The sequence below is a fragment of the Amblyraja radiata genome, chromosome 13 (genome assembly GCF_010909765.2).
Source record: "Amblyraja radiata isolate CabotCenter1 chromosome 13, sAmbRad1.1.pri, whole genome shotgun sequence".
Lineage (NCBI taxonomy): Eukaryota > Metazoa > Chordata > Chondrichthyes > Rajiformes > Rajidae > Amblyraja > Amblyraja radiata.
This window is the reverse complement of record NC_045968.1, coordinates 19,305,800-19,327,610: the sequence shown is the minus strand read 5'-3', so window position 1 is coordinate 19,327,610 and position 21,811 is coordinate 19,305,800. Positions and strand designations below refer to the sequence as shown.

Here is a 21,811-nt window from a genome sequence, read left to right as displayed (position 1 = left end):
GTAAACTACTATTCTTTGAAACTGCAAGTACATTTCACTCCCAAATCAAAAAAATTAAAGATGTTTGGTTGAGCACTTGTTTGAAGAACAAATAAATTCCAAATTCCAGTTTTTTTCTTAATTCATTCGTGTTTTACTGTTGCTGTAAGAAATGTATTGATACACGGGCATAACTCCTCAAAATAATTCATCCTGGGTTTTAGCAGCTATGATAGATGGCATTATTCTTTGATACCCACCGAATCGTCTTCCATTATGGCAGTGGAGTCAAAGAAATCCGGTCTGAGTTCAGCTCGCTCTCGTCTGTTTCGTGATGGAGGCTGTAAAAATAGTTCAGTTATTGTGATTACTGTTGAATAGCTTTAGTGTCAAAGTCTGAGTATAGTCGAGGATCTGAGATCAAAAAAAGCAATGAAATACATTGATTCAGCTACAATAAGATATAAACATATTCAATTTATTTGGGAAAAGTAATGATGTGTAATAGGCCTGAATTACAGACCCCCCAAAGTGAAGATTAATTTATTTAATATCTGATTTTCTACATCCTGTAGATTGTATTAAATTAGAATAAGGAAGTGATTCCATTTAATTATTTAGTCAGGTACTGAAATTTCTTAATCCATTTGAAATAGTTTATGCAATCCCAATGTTTTATAACCAAGACTGGCTAAAAAAAGACAAAAGTGTTGTCCTATTTAAACATATTTCCTTTTCCAAGAACAATTAACACTTTTTTAGCAATGGGAATGTTTTGAAATCAAACATTTATTTAGTTGTAAATAAAATTTCCTTTATTCCCGATGTGTGGCATCGTATCACTGGCAACATTAATTACAAGTACAAACCTCTCAAACTGCCTAATTCTAATGAATTTTGAAACTAAACCATCCCATGATGAAAAGATGATAAATAAAAGATGGTAAAATGTGTAATAAAGTTAGAACAGGGTGAAAATACTCAGGTCAGGCACCATCTAAAGTGAGAGAAATAGCATTATTTCAATCATGGATCAGAAATGTTAATTGTTTTCTTCTTCATAAATGTTGGCTGGCCTGTTGCATATATTCAGTATTCTGCGCTTCCATTTCAAATGACAGTGCCCGCTAACTGTTGTAATTTCTATTAGACAATGAATCAATTGAGACTTTCATTAGTTGGCATAAGCATAGTTGGCATAGTTATTTATATAGAGTTATCATAAGCAGTCAATAAAATGCTTGGTAAATCAAACATCACTGTTATGTCTTCATATGTCAAAAGCAAATTATAAACACCTGTTTTTGTTTACACTCATCAAAATCCTCCAAAGTCACTATGGTGTCTTCCCCTATTACTGGAGATCAATTTTAGATATATATATATAAATGACCACTGACCAGATCAATAACCATAGTGTCTTCAAATTCTTCATTCATATCTTCCAACTGTCCCCTTGATGACATCATTACATCTTCAAAAATTGGTTCTGCATCATCTTCCATTAAACTGTGGCTGCGGCTGTACAAAAAAACACAAAAGAAAATTAAAATATTCAATAGGGTTGAATTATTTGTTTTTCAATACATTTTCAACAGTATGAAAAATTTTGCTGGGAAAGAAACGTCCTCTTTTAAGGTGGTTCCTCTTTTAAGCTAACAGGTAACCTCTGACTTTATCAGCCACTTGTTTTATAGTGCAGTCGTGCACATGAACAATGGCAGGTATTTCTGGGAATAATACAGAAGGTGCAGGATCAGTTCATTCCAAAGAGGAAGAAAGATTCCAAGGGGAGTAAGGCTGACAAGGGAAGTCAGAGATAGTATAAAAATAAAAGAGTAGTACAACGTAGCAAAGATAAGCGGGAAGCAAGAGGATTGGGTAATCTTTAAAGAGCAACAGAAGATAACTAAAAAGGCAATACGGGGAGAAAAGATGAGGTACGAAGGTAAGCTAGCCAAGAATATAAAGGTAAAAGCTTCCTTAGGTATGTGAAGAGGAAAAAATTAGTTAAGGCCGCAGTTGGACCCTTGAAGACTGAAAAAGGTGAATTTATTATGGGGAACAAGGAAATGGCAGATGAGTTGAACAGGTACTTTGGATCCATCTTCATTAAGGAGGACACAAACAATCTTCCTGATATACTAGTGGCCAGAGGATCTCTGGTGATGGAGGAACTGAAGGAAATGGTGTTGGGTAGATTGATGGCTGATTAATCCCCAGGGCCTGATGGGCTGCATCCCAGGGTACTTAAGGAAGTGGCTCTAAAAAACGTGGACACATTGGTGATCATTTTCCAATGTTCTATAGATTCAGGATCAGTTCCTGTGGATTGCAGGGTAGCTAATGTTATCCCATTTTTAAAAAAAGGCGGGAGAGAGAAAACAGGGAATTATAGACCAGTTAGCCTGACATCGGTGGTGGGGATGATATTGGAGTCAATCATAAAAGATGAAATAGCGGCACATTTGGCTAGCAGTAACAGGGTTGGTCTGAGTCAGCATGGATTTATGAAGGGCAAATCATGCTTGACTAATTTTTTGAGGATGTAACTAGGAAAATGGACAAGGGAGAGCCAGTGGATGTAGTGTACCTGGATTTTCGGAAAGCATTTGATAAGGCCCCACATAGGAGATTAGTGGGCAAAATTAGGGCACATGGTATTGGGGGTAGAGTGCTGAAATGGATAGAAAATTGATTGGCAGACAGGAAACAAAGAGTAGGGATTAACGGCTCTCTTTCAGAATGGCAGGCAGTGACTAGTGGGGTACAGCAAGGCTCTGTGCTGGGACCGCAGCTATTTACAATATACATCAATGATTTAGATGAATGGATTCAAAGTAACATTAGCAAATTTGCAGATGACACAAAGCTGGGTGGCAGTGTGAACTGTGAGGAGGATGCTATGAGAATGCAGGGTGACTTGGACAAGTTGGGTAAGTGGGCAGATGCATGGCAGATGCAGTTTAATGTGGATAAATGAGAGGTTATCCACTTTGGTAGCAAAAACAGGAAGGCAGATTATTATCTAAATGGTGTCAAGTTGGGAAAAGGGGAAGTACAACAGGATCTGGGGGTCCTTGTTCAATGAAAGTAAGCACGCAGGTACAGCAAGCAGTGAAGAAAGCGAATGGCATATTGGCCTTCATAACAAGAGGAGGAGTATAGGAGCAAAGAGGTCCTTTCTGCAGTTGTACATGGCCCTAGTGAGACCACACCTGGAGTATTGTGTGCAGTTTTAGTCCCCTAATTTGAGGAAGGACATTCTTGATATTGAGGGAGTGCAGTGTAGGTTTACAAGGTTAATTCCTAGGATGGCTGGACTGTCATATGCTGAGAGAATGGAGCGGTTGGGTTTGTATACTCTGGAATTTAGAAGGATGAGAGGAAATCTTATTGAAGCACATATGATTATTAAGGGTTTGGACACGCTAGAGGCAGGAAACATGTTCCCGATGTTGGGGGAGTCCAGAACCACGGACCACAGTTTAAGAATAAGGAGTAAGCCATTTAGAACGGAGATGAGGAAACACTTTTTCACACAGAGAGTTGTGAGTCTGTGGAATTCTCTGCCTCAGAGGGCGGTGGAGGCAGGTTCTCTGGATACTTTCAAGAGAGAGCTAGATAGGGCTCTTAAAGATAGGGGATATGGGGAGAAGGCAGGAACGAGATACTGATTGGGGATGATCAGCCATGATCACATTGAATGGCGGTGCTGTCTCAAAGGGCCGAATGGCCTGCTCCTGCACCTATTGTCTTATCAAGGCACAATTGCCAGCAATGGTAAATGGCTGCTTTATTAAGATGTCATTTGTCTTTAGAAAATCTACATTGAACATATTAAATTAATGTTTGCTGATGCAAACGCACAATCTAAAAATATTTATTTTATGTCAGATCAGAATTTTGGTAAGGAAAATGCTTCCATGGTTATTGTAACATAGTAGCACAATTAATTTGACATATGAATAATCTCATCCTGACAACTATGCTGCCAGAAAGCAGTTTATAAACTTACACTGGTTGCCTTACACCACCTCGTGCCTTCATGTAGTTCATGGCCACTCTGTCTTTCCGGTGTGCCTCCTCCAGCTTGTGCTGGCCCAACCAGGTCATTTGCATCTGAGGACTAAAGAAAAGGTTTCATTTAAAAAAAAAATCTGACATTCTATGCTGAATCTCTAAGATTCTACAATGATAAAAGAACCCACGGATGGCTGAAAACAAAATTCAGGTACTCAATATGTGCACAATAGCACTTTAGTGCCAATAAAATTCCACCAGAAATTCACTCACTTCTGTACAAAATCCGATTCCGAGCCACGTTCAGATTCCTGATCCTCCATATTGTGTTCTGCTGCTTGCCGAGGGTTTTCCCGCATAACTGTGGAAGTTAGTTGTGGAGTGTGCAGAACTGCTGGAGTTTGTATGGTATCATTCCTGTTCAACCATGTGCTATCCACATTCTCTTCTATAAAAACACACAAAATACATAATATGGCCATTATTACTGCTGTATTCTGTTTCTGATTAATCCTATTCTGAACTAACACTGAGAAACCGAATACATCATCATAGGAACTAATTATGTATTAATTCAAGAGGTATTTACTGAGAAGGCATAATTAAAAAATATTTATGGTTCTTGAAATGTTCTGTTTGCTCTGTACATTATCAACCCATTGAAAGTTGACCCGGAATTTTACAGATGGCTCCAAATACTTTTTTCTTTATTCATTCAAGGGATGACAGCTGCTTTCCTAAACCACTGCAGTCCTGGACATATGGATATACCAATGCTCTTAGGGACTTCTAGGATTTTACAGCAATGGTGAAGACATGGCAATATATTTCCAAGTGTGGCTTGGAGGGCAACATTCGGGTGGTTTATCCATGCTTTCACTACCCATGTCCTTCCAACTGGTAGAAGTTGCGGGTCTGGAAGGTGCCATCGAAGGAGTTTTGATGAGTTGCTGCACTGTATCCTGCAGATGGTACATACTGCTGTTACTGTGCGTCGATGGTGAAGTGATTGAATGGTTGTGGGTAAGCATGCCTATGCAATGGGCTGCAATGTCTTATATGGTGTAAAACTTCAAGTGTTGCTGATACTCCACACATCCAGGCAAATGGAGATGATTCCATCACATTCCTAACTTGAGCCTTGTAGACCTTGGGAAGTGAGAATCTGAGTTACTCACCACAGGATTCCCAAGTTCTGATCTGTTCTTGTAATTTTGTCTCATTCACTATGGATACTACCTGACTTGCTGCATATTTGCAGCATTCTCTGCATCCATTTTAATTTGTAAATATTGAGATGAATGATTTCAACTGATCTTTGCAGAGAGCTAGAAAAAGTGTTCACTAGTTACCGCTCTCTAACTTTCCATCCTTCAGCCACGTTCCAATTCAATGCTAACATATCAATGTCTGCCTACTACTATTTTAAACAAAAATCCCTGTTTAGGATGTCATTCAACATTTTTTGAGCATGTATTCATTTTCTTTTGTAAATTTCTCAAACACAATTCACATCGAGGCTGGTTGAGAATTTTAATTTTTAAATATTGCTTAGATTAAAATCTCTCAGAATTTCAGGGAAAGCAAGACTAGATTGAAGGTATATGTGGGAAGGAAATGCAGATGCTGGTTTACAACGAAGATGGACACAAAATGCTGGAGTAACACAGCGGGACAGGCAGCATCTCTGGAGAGCCGAAATAGGTGATGTTTCGGGTTGAGACCCTTCTTCAGAAGGAACGCTGGCCTATCTCAGTTTGGATACTTCTAAGCAAATATTGTCTCTGTTTTACAATAAGCAAATAAGTACAATATTTGTTGCATGTAAAATTAATGCTCATTGATGTTTCAAAGTTTTAGGGCTGTGCTTGTCAATGGTGCATTGTGTACATAATTTACAAAAACTGGGAAGTTAATTATTTATGTTATTTAGACACTACAATAAAAACTACAAATGGGATCACTTTCAATCGTGAATAAGTGAAGTTTCTCCATAATTTAAGGGTGGTAATACTAAATGCTTTTGTTACTTACCTTCAGTTCGCCTCTTGCTGTGAGGAGGACGCCCTTTCTTACTACGTATTGATGAAGTTTTACTGCTGCTACCTGCACTAATCACTGACATCCTGTCATCGTCACCTCCAGTAAGCAATGAATTGCGATAGGAGATTAGGGGCAACCAAATATCCTCTCTTCTCTCCATCATTTGTTCAGACATGAATTTCTCCAGGTATGCATGCCTGCAGAAACCAAATACATAACTGTATTAACTGAACAGACAACTAAATTGTTTTTGACAATATTACATATCTATTTGCCACAGAAATACTGTGCAACATGTTTCATCATATGGCCCAGATATTCCTTAAATTAAAACATAATTCTATTTGTAATAATGTATCTGTGCCTCATCATCCTTAAAACAAGACTATTGAACCAAATACATTGGGAGTTCAGAAAATTAGTTAACAATATTTTACTTACACAGTTTTTTTGTCTTGTCGCAGAAGCTTAGATGAGAATTCACTCAGAATTTCAAGGAACGCAAGATTTGATGGAGGGTAGTCTGGTCCATTTGGACTTGGATACTTAAAAGCAAATTCTATACCATCCCTGTTGCAAAATCAGATAAATGTTTTTTAGAGACGTTTGCGTGATCAGTTTTGGAATAACTAAGAAATGAACTAAAACAATTCTTCATGATAAACTGTTGAGGGACATTTCTGCTTATCAACCAATGGCCATTTGCCAAAATATCCTCAGTATAGTTTGGGGCGGGGGGGGGAGACACTTAAAAAAGTAAAATTCACAATAGTGTGGGTAGAAATGGAAATTAAATTGGATCTTAATTTTTGAAAGCAGTAGAGATTAATACAAGGATATTTTTCTTTTACAAACTATGGCATATATGCATCAAATAAGATATACTGTTAAACTGGAACAGGAAGGGCTCATCGGGAATTAAAGGGTGTTAGTAACAAGGAAAAACTCAAAAAATCAACACCAAGTATAAACCCAATTTCTTTGCATTGTGCTAACCGTTTCTACTACCAAGTCAGACTAAACGAGACAAAGACTCCAAATGATTCATAAAATATAAAGCTGCTACAAATAGCATTAAAATATTAACTGACAGTGTTTTAGTCAACTACAATATAGTAGAGGTAGGAGTTGTAACACTCAGCTGCTACTCACTTGTGTAAGGTGGCAACAGCTTCCCTGGTCTTGATCTGGTCCAGTCCAAACGTAAGAGCAAACCGTCGTGCAAGCTCTTTAATACCACTGACGTGGGCTGATGATCTGTCGAGGTTAGGGCCTTGCTCCTGGACAAGCTCATTGAAGAGCTAAAATATAACGAGTGAAAGTTAGCATTTCATTGAAGTCATTTCAAAAATTGTTATTGAACATAAGAAAATCCTCACCTGCTGTAAGCTGAGAATAAGTGTCTTGGCACATTGGATTTTGTCGATTTGTCTGGTTTTACTTAGTGTCTCTTTTATGATGTCTCCATAATCATTGTAGTACTGTTTTAAAGAGATACACAAACATGAGGGCATGCTGGTTACTTTGACGAGGTTCTTTTATTTTTCCAAATACTACTCCGTGAGAAAAATTCCAATAAACCACCAATTAATTCCACCTTAGCACATAGTATATAATTCCAAGGGGCAGTCATTAATTCAATATCGTTTATATAATTTGCATTTAGGCAGAAACTGTGGCTAAAATCGCAGTGCGACCCTCAAGTCAAACGAGTAAAAGCACAGCCTTTACGGAGTCTATTATGAAACAGTTGTGCTCAATTGTGGCAGTAATTAGAGGGGAAGATGTCACATTCCTATTCCAGTAAATCCTACCAAAAATTTAATAATAAAAGGTAATAACTTTAACTAAATGGTATTTAATTTCAAGAAGAAAAAAATCCCTAAAATTACCTTCATATAGTGCTTGAAAATGTCTGCACCAGCATTCATATCCACAACATCATAGATTATTAGCTTGCAAAATCCTGCCAGGAGGTTTCTTCTTTTGTGAAGAGCCTCAATCTTGTTTGCTTCATCCTCCTCATCTCCTTCTGAACACAAATGCGTAAAGAATGCTTAAAATTTACATTTTATTCTCATCTGTGCATATTTCAATGGTTGCATTACAGGTACTACTGCCCCACACCCACTAGGGGGAAAAGAGCCAACAGTACAGCCATTTCCAGATTAAAACCTCAACTTACTTGAAACCAGTTGTAACTTATTTATCACTTATGTTGTTATGTTACTGAATGTCTAAAATGTTAAGAGCTCACATATAGCAGCGATTTGTTTGGAGAAAAGGAATAGGTGATGTTTCGGGGTCGAGACCCTTCTTCTGACTGCGATGTCCAGAAAGGTCTCCACCCAAAACTTCTAGTCTGAAGGAGGGTCTCGACCCGGAACGTCACCTTCTCTTTTTCTCCAGAGATGCTGCCTGATCTGCTGAGTTACTCAAGCTATTTGTGTCTGTCTTCGGTGTAAACCAGTATCTGCAGTTCTTTCCTACACTCCTTCATTTGTTTATTTTAATTGAGTGTCTAACTTTACTTCCACACAGACATTCTTACCCATGCTCTGGTTCTCCTCATCTTGATCAATAAATACATGATCCATTACAAAGCTGAGCAATTCTGACTGGAGCCCAGTATCTGGGTTGTAAACAAGGGGTTTGAGTCCATCCCTGCCACCAGTTATCAACTGGTGACTAAATATCATCAGAAGATCACAAAGCAACATGAATGCCTATAAAAAAAAAAGAAAGGATTTATAATGCATGTTAAAGTTACACTTTTTATCCTCAATTCTTTAGCTAGATTTATCACAAAGCTCATTTGATTTTGTTGAAAATAATTACTACTGAAGAATAAATAAATGCAAACTAAATCTGCACAACTCAGTCTTCCAAAGCCTTATTTCCCTTTTGGGTAAAAACATTCAATATAAGTGTAACTTTAAATAGTGTAATCGGCCCACCAATTTATCATTATTACCCATAAAATGTGTTACAACTAATGGATGGATTTATTTACCTGCTCTTTGACAGAAGGGTTGACATTTGTCAAACAATGTTGACAGACGATACAAAATGCTTTCACTGTTTTTCTCAAACCAAGTAGTTCTTCCTGAAAGAGAATTTAATAGTAATTTTAATTTATATAACAATATCCTATTGCAATGACTACCACAGCTCAAGGATGCAAAAAATAACCTTGACCATTCTCTGCATGTTATGTTAGTTGTATTGCACTGACATTGCACATTTTGCATGCTATCAAGACCCGACCAAAGGAGATGATGCAAAATGATAGCAGCTCAAAATGTTATTAAATGATGTCTTCCCTTCTACAGCACCTCCATCCTACTATCTTGGCTTTTCTGTCCTCCACTGTTTCCCTCCTGCTATTATCAGCAGCATAAACTTGTGAGTGTCTCAACAGGACATACCAAATAATTAGTGAAGTACATTAATCAACAGTTTCAGGACGTCAAAAAAATGTTTTCTCCTCCCCCCTTATTCTCCAAAGCAGATGCATCCCAGAACACACTATTGTTAGCTGTCACTCAGTCTGCTACACCAGCATTCTTCCTGGTTTTAAATTAGTTATTTTGATTTCAAATCTCCTCCCTGCTGTGCTGGGTAATGGTGCTTTTGCAAATCAGCAGTAAAAGCTGAGGCTGAAAGACGCAGATTGTTATTTAAATAATTACAGCAATGGAGAGGCAGCATGCATTAAATACCAGCTCCTGTACTGCATTGTTCCACTCTTCTCTGGTCTTTCTGCAGAGTGGTATTTAAACACAATCTCTTACTTTCAACTTAATCTTAGGCTACATCTGCTGCCATTAACTAGAAAACAGTCAAACAGTAAAACACAGAATGAGAAGCTTTCAATCCTGCAATGAAAGGGTTTTCAATGTTGTCCATTAAAATTCTCAGCTGTGCAAGTAGATGCAGACAAACCCAGTAAAGCACTGACTGGAGCAATTTTTACCACAATTGAACTCCAGGAAAGCAGGATCTACACTTTTCATTGTATGAATGACTAAGGCAATAAAAGAAACAATATTGGAACTGCTTATTCTTTCCCAGCACCTCAAAAATTTCCATGCCCAGGCTCAATGATTGAATTGTTATTATCAGATATACAATTGCATTTTCAACAACGATAGTGTGCTGCACTGCCGATGTAGCCCATTGATACTCAAACAAAACTTTTAGTAAATGGAAATTAAAAAAACGTAGAAACTAGGAATCTAGAAAACCCTCAGAATTGCTGCACCCAGCAGGCCAGTCACCATCTGTGAAAAGCGAAATAGTTAATGTTTCAGGTTGAGACCCTTGCTGAAGAGGTCTTAATCTTTCAGTTGGCCTCTTACGGTCAAATTCTCAGATGAATGCAACGATTTTTAACTTCTAAACGAAGAATATCAGTGATTCTGTAATTGACGGCAAATAACTGACATTCACTATTTGATTTTAGTCATTTTGAAAAATCATCTGGCTAAGACCCTGTGTAATTATGACCAACATTGTAGATTAAAATTGCTGTTCTTTTAGTAAAATTATCTTGTACAGATCAGCAGAAAGAACAGTAGTTTACTAACACAGAGATTTAATTTTCTTGAACAACCTGCAAAATGGATTAAGTGCTGGAGGTATCACACAATGTAAAAGCACAAAGAAAAAAAGAAGTAAAAATCATTTAAGCATCCCGAAACATCGATATTAAACAATTTGACATAACCACCATTTCAGGAACAATTTCATGGTTTAAAAGAATACGTTTTAAAAGTATTTAGGTTTCAAAAATAATATCATCAGTATTGTTGACCATCAGACTGTTTCCTCACCTTAGTTGGGGAACTATCTGCTATTTTGACAAGCTGCCACAGGATTGAATAGTGGCAGCACTGCAGTGCCTGGACCACTATCTAAATCAATAAAACAAACAAAACAGTGATTAAACTTGATCATTCATGTCCTTGTGGACAAGGAGAAAAATAGTTTCAATAACATGGAAAAATGTTCACAATACAATATTGAATGAAGGACGATATTAAAAGATGTGAGCACACACAAAACATTTGTCATTTTCTTGATAAGTCATATTTAAATCTCACACTGTATCTCATTTCTATTTAAGCACCTTTTATGCTCGTGGTAAGCACTCAAGCAGCAGGTAAGTATTCAACCACTCAAATGTTTCAAAACAATAGAAAATACTTCAGATAACAAAAATACTCGCAGACAGTTTTAAGTATTTTATTAAGAAATTCTTACCTGCTCTGGCATAGATCCCAGTTCAATTCCACTTTTCAGAAGCCTGTAGCAGTTTCCAAACAGTTCCCATTTTGTGAGATCATGAGCACTAACAAAAAAGAAAATATTACATTAAAGCAAAAAAAAAACACCCATTTAGGTTCAGTGTTCTCTGGTCATTTAAAAATATATTTAAGTTGAGAAATAACACTTGTAAACTACAAATGTATTTTCATAGGGAACAATTACGCTTTCTAAAAGCAACACAAAGTCTCAAACATTCTGATAACTCATTACTGCTAATAATCAACCAATTACATAAAGGACAGAAATGACTTAAATGGGGGAAAAATTATAAATTCAAATTATAATCCCATATGTTGAAACCCATTTTATCACATAAAATTAACTTTTTCTAAAGTGTTCTGATAACAATTATAGTTAACATGTGACAGGCATGCCAGCAATAATTCTGTAAATTACATCACACACACACAAAGCTTGGACGGAATACAAAATGTGTTCCCTTTTATTACAATTTTGAATATTCAATTAACGCTGTTAACATACCATCAGTATATTTTCTGAACATTCTTTCAATTTAGTATCCAATATTTAGCTCACAACAGGCTAACTGCTTTAGAAGACCATTAGTTATATATTTCTGGATACCAGGGAAAGGTACTTGTTCTGTGGCTACTGGTTAAACGCTGCACGTGGTAGAAATGTGTGAATGTATGTCAATGTAAGGTTTCCATGTAAATGTGAGTCTTAAATTTGCTGCCCAATATTTTAATACAACTTCCTAGATGCAATCCACCAGTGGACTTCCCAACGTGCACATGAAGCATCTTCCCAACGTGCACGGAAAGCATCTTGTCCGGGAACATTACCATCTGATTTGGGAATTGCTCTGCCAAGGACAAGAAGGCTCTGCAGAAAGTAGTGCGTTCGGCCGAACGCACTATGGGAACTTCACTTGCCCCCCTGCAGGAACTATACATCAGGAGGTGCAACTCCAGAGCCAACAATATCATGAGAGACCCCTTCCACCCCTGCAACGGACTGTTCCAGCTGCTACTGTCAGGCAAACGCCTCCGTTGCCATGCGGTGAGAACAGAGAGGTTGAGAAGGAGTTTCTTCCCAGAGGCCATTCGGACTGTAAACGCCTATCTCACCATGGACTAACTCTACTGAATGTTTTTCCTTCCATTATTTATTATGTAAAGGTATATGTGTGTTATGATTGTGTTTATAGTTTGTTTGGTTGTTTGTCTTTTTGCACAAAAGTCCGCGAGCATTGCCACTTTCATTTCACTGCACATCTCGTATGTGTATGTGACAAATAAACATGACTTGACTTGACTTGACTTGATGAGGAAAATTATGATAGCATAACTCGCATTATGTTAAACCATGCAGGATTCATGAAGCTATTAATTAGTTTTGATTTATAGTTGTCATGTGTACTAAGGTACAGTATATAACTTTGTATTGCATGTTATCCAGACAATTCATGCCATACACATGTACATTATGTTGTGCAAAAGAGAATATAAATAGAGTTCAGAATATGGTGTTACAGCCACAGGGAAAGTGCAGATAATAAAAAGTACAAGGGCTGCAACAAGCTAGATCGAGAATGTTTCCTTGGCATATGAAAGGACCGTTCAAAAGACTGTCCACACAGCATCCTGAAGTCAATGACTAATTACTTAATTTTCCTGACAATGAGGGGAATTTTGTTGTCCTGATACCATGCTTGTCACTGCTTGTATCCCTTCATTATCACCTCTGCCACAGCTAACAATGGACCATTGTGGGCTCCACCTTTTTTGAGACATCAGTGCCGGCTGTTTGCTCTGTACCTTTTCAAACCCTAGTTTCCCTTTAACCTGGCACTCAGACTGAAGAAGGGTACTCGAAAAGTCACCTATTCATTTTCTCCAGAGATGCTGTCTGACTGTCTGAGTTACCCCAGCATTTTGTGTCTTTCTTTGGTGCAACCAGCATCTGCAGTCCCTTCCTACGCCATGCTACTACTCCCTTTCTCCTTCTTGTCCTCACCTTGTATCTTGTGGTCATCACTTCCGAAGAGTCCACCAGGGACTCTACTGGAAGTGGACAATTTTTACATTTATCAAGCCTGTACTGAACCTGAATTCCACCATCTTGACTGTGTGGTCATTAAATAATCTAATCTAATCTAATCTAATTAACCTACAAACTTGTACGTCTTTGGAATGCGAGAGGAAACCGAAGATCTCGGAGAAAACCCGCGCAGGTCATGAGGAGAACGTACAAACTCCGTACAGACAGCACCCGTAATCGGGATCGAACCTGGGTCTCCGGCGCTGCATTCGCTGTAAGGCAGCAACTCTACTGCTGCAAAACCGTGAATGCCTGTCACCACTGTTTGAGACCCAGCCTATTTCAATGCTGTCATCTACAACCTTGTAAATGGAGTTAAAGCAGAATTTGGTCACACAGTTGTGAGTGTACAGCGAATATAGCAAGGGGCAGAGAAGAACCTGGAAGACATTGGTGCTGAGAATTATCATCTAGGATGCTTTGGTTTATATCCTTACTGTCAATAAGAAAAATGTTTGCTTGTGCTTTTAATAATTTAAGCATTTTGGAGTGATTTAATTTATTTCTGGAAAGTTCTGCCTTCCTGACCTATATGGATTGGTACGTAGCCTTATAAGCTGCCAACTATAAATTCAGAAGGTTCAGAAGCAAGTGTGGGCAGCAAAGTGTTTTCAAAAATTTCAGGCATGTAGGTTTATTAATTTTTATCACTCCAAAACGCACCTCACGACATCAAAAGATTCCAACAATGACCATCTTTCCCAATGTAAATCCTGGGCAAAGAGCCTCTCTTCCTGTGACTAAGTGAAGCCAAACTGTGGCTGATTCTAGGTGGTGTGAAATCAGACGGTGGTCACCTGTCCCGAGTGAAACAATCGAGCCCTCACCATTTCGGTGAATGTAGCACCAAAGCCACATTCCAATATCCCATTCCACTTGACCCAAACCACTAAAATTCTCCATCAGCCTAAAAACACAAAGTTCTTACGGCACATAAAAACCTTGTTCTTACGTACTTGTGGAAGGCAGTTAATCTCTTCAAAGTAGAAAGGACGTTGTAAATGTCATCATCGTCAGCTTCTTCACCCTACAGAGATAAAAGTTTCAGTATTAAAAACTATAAAATACTCTTGACGTGATTATTTACTATACATTCCTCTTTCATTTGAACTCCCAAAATGCATCATCACCTCACACCTATCCACATTAAAATTCTTTCTGCCTGATTTCCAACTGATCTACATCCTAGGTAGACACAAAATGTTGGAATAAATCGAAGGTAGACTTCTTCGTCTGAAGAAGGAGCTCGACCCTGTAGCGGCAGTTATCATATCTTTCAGGTAATTAGCACCCTAGCCGCTATTTGGATGAGAATGGTGAAGGGGGTGTCTTCTAAACGCATGCAAGCTCACTCACAGAGACCTTCAGAGCTTCTTCTCTGATATGACTTCCAAACAGTCTTTTAATGAATAAATGCTTTATTGTTGCTAGAAAAAAGTGAGATACATCCAAGTTTCTTCTTTTTTTTCTTCTTTTTTTTTAAATGTATTTATTAGAAGTAGACATATTATAAAATGTAGTTACATATTATAGTAAAAAAACTTTTCATATACATCAGTCATACATTATTAAAATTTTCCATTATCAATTACTTCTGCTTCTAGTGTTTTTATTTTTTATAGAAAGAGGGAAGAGAGGGTAGAAAGTTACAAATAAAAAAGAAAGCAAAAAAAAAAAAAACACAACAGGAAAACAAGGGAGGTGGAATGGGTTACCTGTAATACGTCAATGGAGATAGGTTCGTAGGTTATAAAGTATAGCTTTTCATCTGTTCCTGAGTTCAAGTTTCAGTTGGGTCCTCGTGCTGTGCCAATCTATCCCTTCAGATAGTTAATGAATGGAGCCCAAATTTTATGGAAAAGATCTTGTTTGTCCATTAAGACAAGTCTAATTCTTTCTAAGTATAGGGTCTCCGACATTTCCGTAATCCACATTTTAATTGTGGGGGTTGTAGGGCCTTTCCAAAATTTTAATATTAATTTTTTTCCGGTTATTATACTGTAGTTGAGGAAATTTCTTTGGTTTGTTGTGAGTGTTAAGCTTTGTTCTGATATTCCAAGTATTATTAATTTTGTGTCTGGGTCCAGTTTTGTATTAATAACTTCTGAAGTTATTTCAAAAATATCAGTCCAGAAATGTTTAAGTTTTATACAGTTTGCAAACGTATGTGTTAAATTAGCCTCTAGATGTAGACATTTATCACAAATAGGAGAGATTTGTGGGAAGATTCTATTTAGTTTTATTTTAGAGTAGTGTAGTCTATGTAAGATCTTGAATTGTATTAAAGTATGTCTGGCATTTAATGAACATTGATGTATTTGTTGTAAACTTTCGTCCCACATATCTTTCGTGATCGGATGACCTATTTCATTTTCCCATTTGTATCTGTATGGTTCGGTCGGTGGTACCTCGTTGTTTAGCAGGGTGTTATAAATATAAGCTATTAGTTTTTCAGTATTAGGATGCTTGTTCAGACATTCATCAAGAATTTCTGATTCCCTATTCCTGTAGACTTGTGTATTAGATTTAACATAATCTCTAATTTGTAGATATCTGAAGAAATTATTTGAGTGCAGTCCATAATTCTGTTGTAACTCTTGAAATGAAAGAAAAGTACCTTTCCCATAAAGATGTCCTATATTTTTGATTCCATAATTTTTCCATTGTGTGAAACCTTTGTCCATAAAGGATGATTTGAATAAAGGATTATTTACAATGGGAAGGCAGAGTGGTATATTATTCAATTTTAAATCTTTTTTTATTTGTTTCCAAATTCGTATATTTCACTATGTATTATGGGGTTTTCTTTATAGGTTTTTTGTGCAGTTTTGTGGGGGCAAATATGATCGGTCCAATTTCAAAAGGTAGACAGTCTTCCTTTTCCATCATTAGCCAATCTGGTTGTTGATCCATTTCTTCCAGCCAGAAATTCATGTTTTTAATATGGACTGCCCAAAAATAAAATAAGAAATTTGGCAAAGCCAAACCTCCATTTATCTTTGATTTACATAAATGTTTTTTACTTATTCTATGATTCTTATAATCCCAGACAAAACTTGTAACAATGGAATCGACTTTTTTGAAAAAAGTTTTTGGGATATATATCGGAATTAATTGAAGTAGGTACAGCAGTTGCGGTAAAAAAATCATTTTTATAGCATTAATTCTCCCAAGCATAGAAATGGGGAGTGTTTTCCAGTATTGAATATTCTTATGTAGTTTATTCAGTAAGGGTGGGAAATTTAGTTTAAATAAAGAGGTATATGTCTTAGTTACATAGATTCCTAAGTATTTAAATTTATCTTTAACTATTTTAAAAGGGGATTGTTGTATTGTATGTAAATTGAATTTTGTTATTGGCATGATTTCGCTTTTATTCCAATTAATTCTATATCCCGAAAACTGACCAAATTGAGTTATTAGATTTAATAGGTTTGGAATACTAGTTTCTAATTTTGTAATATATATTAGTATATCATCTGCATATAAGGAGATTTTATTCCTTGTGTCTCTAGTATTGTATCCAAATATTCCTGGATGGTTTCTAACCATTTCCGCTAGGGGTTCGATTGCAAGAGCAAATAATAGTGGGGATAGTGAGCATCCTTGTCTACAGCCTCTAGAGAGATTAAATTTAGTTGATAACATTTTGTTTGTTAATATTTTAGCTGTTGGATTAGAATATAACAATTTAACCCATGTACAGTACTTCTCTCCTAGTTGAAATTTTTCCATCACCAAAAATAAATATGGCCATTCTACCTGGTCAAATGCTTTTTCAGCATCTAACGAGATAATTGCTAGCTCTGCGTTAGGGATTCTATTGGAGTATATAATATTAAATAATCTTCTCAGATTATAAAATGAATACCGTTTGGGGATAAACCCTGTTTGGTCGGGATGTATTAATTTGCTGATCACTAAGCGTGGGGAAAGCAAATCATAATTTTTTTAATAAAATTTCCGAATTTAGTCCATCGGGTCCTGCAGACTTTCCGTTTTTTAAGGATTTTATTGATTCTTCAATGTCTTTTATCGTAATTTCAGCCCCTAGCAATTCTCTCTCTTTCTGATCTAGACCCGTAAACTTACAATTCTGTAAAAATGTTTCCATTCCCGTTGATTGTTCTGTTATTTTAGATGAATACAATTTTTGGTAGTATTGTAGAAATCTATCATTAATATCTTTAGGCAGTGTTAATGTTTCTCCCTTGTCTGTTCTAATTTTGTATATTGTTTTTTCCCCATCCGATTTGCGAAGTTGACGCGCTAATAGTTTTTGTGGTTTGTCACCAAATTCAAAATTTAATTGTTTTGTATGTTGATAAAGTTTTATAACTTGGTCTGAATAAATCTTGTTTAATTTATATTTCAATACTGCAATTTTATTGTGTTTTATCGTGGATGGTGCTGCTGCATTTTCTGTGTCTAATTGCTTTATTTCCATTTCCAGTTTCTGTTGTTTGGCCCTATTCTCTTTATTAAAAAATGATTGGGAAGAAATTAATGCTCCTCGTACAAATGCTTTAAATGTTTCCCAAAGAAGGGAAGCAGAGATTTCAGGGCTATCGTTAGCCTCAAAAAACATTTTAATCTGTTTTACTAGGTATTCATTACATGACTTATCTTTTAAGATTTGGGGATTAAATCTCCATTGTGACTGTGTCTCTGCCATTCCGTTTACTTTGATCATAAATGTTAATGGAGCGTGGTCTGAGATTATGATGTTATGATATTGTGAGTTATAGGTAAATGGGATAAGTTTTGAATCTACTAAAAAATAGTCTATCCTTGAGTAAGTTTTATGTACTGGTGAGTAAAATGAATATTCTCGGCCCGATGGATTTTCAATTCTCCAAACGTCCTTAATATTAGTAGTATTAATGTATGAATTTAAAAATTCACTTGATCGAGATTTTAGTTTTCTTTGAGTTGATGATCTATCCAAACAAGCATCCAAAGTGCAATTTAAATCTCCACCGATTATTAAGTTTTGTTGTGTACCTTCCGGGATATTGTTAAGAATTCTCTTAAAAAACAGAGAGCTATCAAAATTTGGAGGAGAGTCACCTTTTTTAAGTATAACTCCCCTATTATTACAATATATCTGCCTTCAATGTCTTCTATCGTTGATATATGTTTAAAGGGTATACCTTTACGAATTAATATTGCAACACCTCTTGATTTATGTGAGAATGAAGAGTGGTACGCTTTAGCAATCCATTTTGCTTTCAGTCTGTGTTGTGCTTCCTTTTTAAGATGTGTCTCCTGGAGAAATATTATATCTGTTTTCAATGATTTTAAATGAGCTAACACTTTGCCTCTCTTGATAGGTTCATTAATTCCCTTAACATTCCAACTACAGAATTTAATTCCCTCACCCCCAATTTTTATATTCATGTCTTGCATCTTGTGATTAAGTGGTAGAGCAGATGATTCAGCACACTCAACCCTACCTTGTACTTGAACATCAGGTAGATGAATTTTAGGTCACGTCTGTTTTCCATCCGAACATATCTCCTTAAATAAAATATGCAATTCCATTCCAAATACAAAATATAATATGATATAAGATAAAAAAGGTGATAGCAAATAGGGTTAGTAAAGTGTGGAAAGTAAAAAAGAAAAGCAACTACAACTACAATTAGTGCAGTTAGTGATAGCCACCCTAATGTGGCTAAGCATCTATGGACTTCCGTAGCTTTTGGTTTATAAAAATACTAGCTCCATACTTTCCTTGAAAGGAAAGTTTCCAATTCGATGCATACAATTTGTGGGGGGGAAAGAAATATTGATTATATTCCATTAATGGTATAATTAGTAGTCTCAAATTGAAATGTTAGTTTTGTATAATATAAACATTTATCAAAGAATAATCAAAAACGAAAACATCAGAGAGAGAGCCACCAAACATTTCTCATTATAAAATACCTGAATCACACTTTACTTATATTTCATACTTTTAGTTAATTCTTAAATAATCTAAATAATCTTATTATCATTAGTTAGTGTTAGTTAATATTCTTGATTATTAATAGTTGTTAGAGGTTAGTACTAGAATGTTAGTATTATATATCCGTTGCAGGAAATATACCCAATTCTTATTGCGAATTTTAGGCAACTCTTAAATATAATAGTTTAAAGTTTAGAGTTCCATATCTTCTCTGCGAGATAGCTGTATCCAGGTAGGTGTTAAGAGTTGAATATTTTTCAATCTTCGATCTTGTCCTCGATGTTCTTGGCAAATTCAAATGCTTCCGTGTGCCTGATGAAGAAGTATTCCTTCTTCTCGTAACTGACTCCAAGTTTCTTCTGACTCGTTACTACAATCTTCTTCGAACTCCAGCTTATTACTTTAGACATTAGTAAACTCCTCGTGTCTCCGTAACACTGGCAAGATCTGGCATGATCTCCTTTAGATCTCCCATGGACCTCGCATGGCCCGCATGATCTCACATGGTAGAAGGGTTAACCTTCCCCATGGTCTCTCCAAACTAATCTAAAAACTAAACTTCTGCGCAAGCATCTAAGCTCCAAACACGCCCAAAAACATGTCATAAATCCCACCCACAATATAATGGGCAGGCTAAAATTTAAAGGCACATGCCATCCTCAATGACATGCAAAACAGGCCAAATGGCCACTACAGACCCGAAACGTCACCCATTCCTTCTCTCCAGAGATGCTGCCTGTCCCGCTGAGTTACTCCAGCATTTTGTGTCTACCTTCAATTTAAACCAGCATCTGCAGTTCTTTTACACATTTGATCAACATCATATATCTTTTGACAACTTTCCTCACTATCCACTTCAGCAATTTTTGTGTCCTCTCCAAACTTTCAAATCAGACCACCTACATTTTCACCCAGATTATTACAAACCATGTCTCAACATTGACCCTCCAGTGTGAAAAATACTACCCTGTCTTCTATGACCAAACCAATTTTGTATCCCATTTACCAACTCACAACGGATCGCATGCTACTTGATCGACAGGACCAGCCTATCACAAAGAATCTTGTCAAATGCTTTATTGAAGTCCATGTTTATCAAAATCCACTGCCCTATCCTCAATCATCTTCGGCATGACAAAATTAAAAATTATCAGAATTTCAAATCATAATAATTAGAATTTATATTACAATCAACATATTGCCAATATACTTTTAATTGCACTATGCCATATGAAACAAGTCAAGTACGTATTCATAAAAACTCAGTCACATAACGCAAATCTTTGCATTCAATTTGATGCAGGAAGCGGTCCTTACATTTCTACCACCTTTAAGCAGATTATTTATTTATTTGTTGTTAGAATTTGCACTCACCTCCTGTAATAAGTCTTCAACTGACTGGCTGAATCGTTCGACCAGCTCATCAATCATCTGACTGCGTGCAATGTTAACACGGTTCTGGATGGTGTATTCTTCACTGCACAGAATGTTATACGTTTTGCTGCAAGATTCCAGAACATCTGATTCTATGTGTTTCTCAACAACAAACTTGGTTTGTTTTAATAATGCATCTAAATGCTGGAAGGGAAAAATGTGAAGTAAGAACAAGTTCCTCATTTAAAAAGATAATTTCAAGTTCTTATGCAAGATTAGTCTCTTTCATTATATATACTTATTACAACACGGGAGGCAGCTATTTGACCCATCGATGTGATGTTGGTTCCCAGCAGAGCAATCTTTTGCCCACTCTCCTAATTTCCCTGTAGCCCAATATTTCACTCTCTCTGATATGCCCACCACGCCCCATGATTTTTTTAGTCACCTCAGGACAGGAAGGGGTAATTTACGGTAGTCAATGAATGTACCAGTTATGTTTGGGATGTAAGAGATGACTAGTGCCCCCAGCAGAAATCCATGATGTCACAGAGACAATGCACAATTCCATGGAAAACCCTGTTCCCAGACAGCAAATTCTCTACATTGGCTTTAAACTCTTTTAAGGATATTCTAACGTAAAGTTGTTCACATACACTTTCTCTTTGAGGCTACACGCCTGGCCTATACATCGCTCACATGGTTTGAATGTGAAATCCTATCCTGTCATTTAGAGCAGGGATCCAATGTGGAACACTCTCACATCAGATACAAGAACAGAACCTAAACATTAAGTCTGCATCTTCAAAACAAACTTCTTCAGCTGGATAAATGGGATATTTTGGACCAGAAATCACTTCAACTATTCTAAACAGCTTTCACTGATTAAAGCAGCAGCCTCACTTACAGTACAGGGATTGAATATTTTTCTGTCTTCACGATATTCACCCCAAAATTTAAACCACATTGTTTGCTGTTTACTTTCACAGTAAATTCATGTTGAGATCACAAACATCAGCTTGGCGTGCAACGCGTCATTCAAGG

General features: G+C 36.6%; 1 protein-coding gene across 1 annotated transcript in view; it reads right to left on the bottom strand.

The window, feature by feature from the left end:
• stag1 (stromal antigen 1) overlaps positions 1–21,811 on the bottom strand; it is a 219,684-nt gene that overhangs the window by 2,469 nt on the left and 195,404 nt on the right. The window contains exons 19-33 of the mRNA XM_033031385.1: positions 20,768–20,971; positions 14,397–14,467; positions 11,311–11,398; positions 10,881–10,961; positions 9,059–9,151; positions 8,597–8,771; positions 7,938–8,077; positions 7,425–7,526; positions 7,198–7,346; positions 6,487–6,615; positions 6,037–6,242; positions 4,276–4,450; positions 3,998–4,108; positions 1,380–1,500; positions 240–320 (exon numbers count right to left, since the gene is read on the bottom strand). Coding sequence (XP_032887276.1) covers positions 240–320; positions 1,380–1,500; positions 3,998–4,108; positions 4,276–4,450; positions 6,037–6,242; positions 6,487–6,615; positions 7,198–7,346; positions 7,425–7,526; positions 7,938–8,077; positions 8,597–8,771; positions 9,059–9,151; positions 10,881–10,961; positions 11,311–11,398; positions 14,397–14,467; positions 20,768–20,971 — 1,926 coding nt within the window. The remainder of the gene's footprint in view (positions 1–239; positions 321–1,379; positions 1,501–3,997; positions 4,109–4,275; positions 4,451–6,036; positions 6,243–6,486; positions 6,616–7,197; positions 7,347–7,424; positions 7,527–7,937; positions 8,078–8,596; positions 8,772–9,058; positions 9,152–10,880; positions 10,962–11,310; positions 11,399–14,396; positions 14,468–20,767; positions 20,972–21,811) is intronic.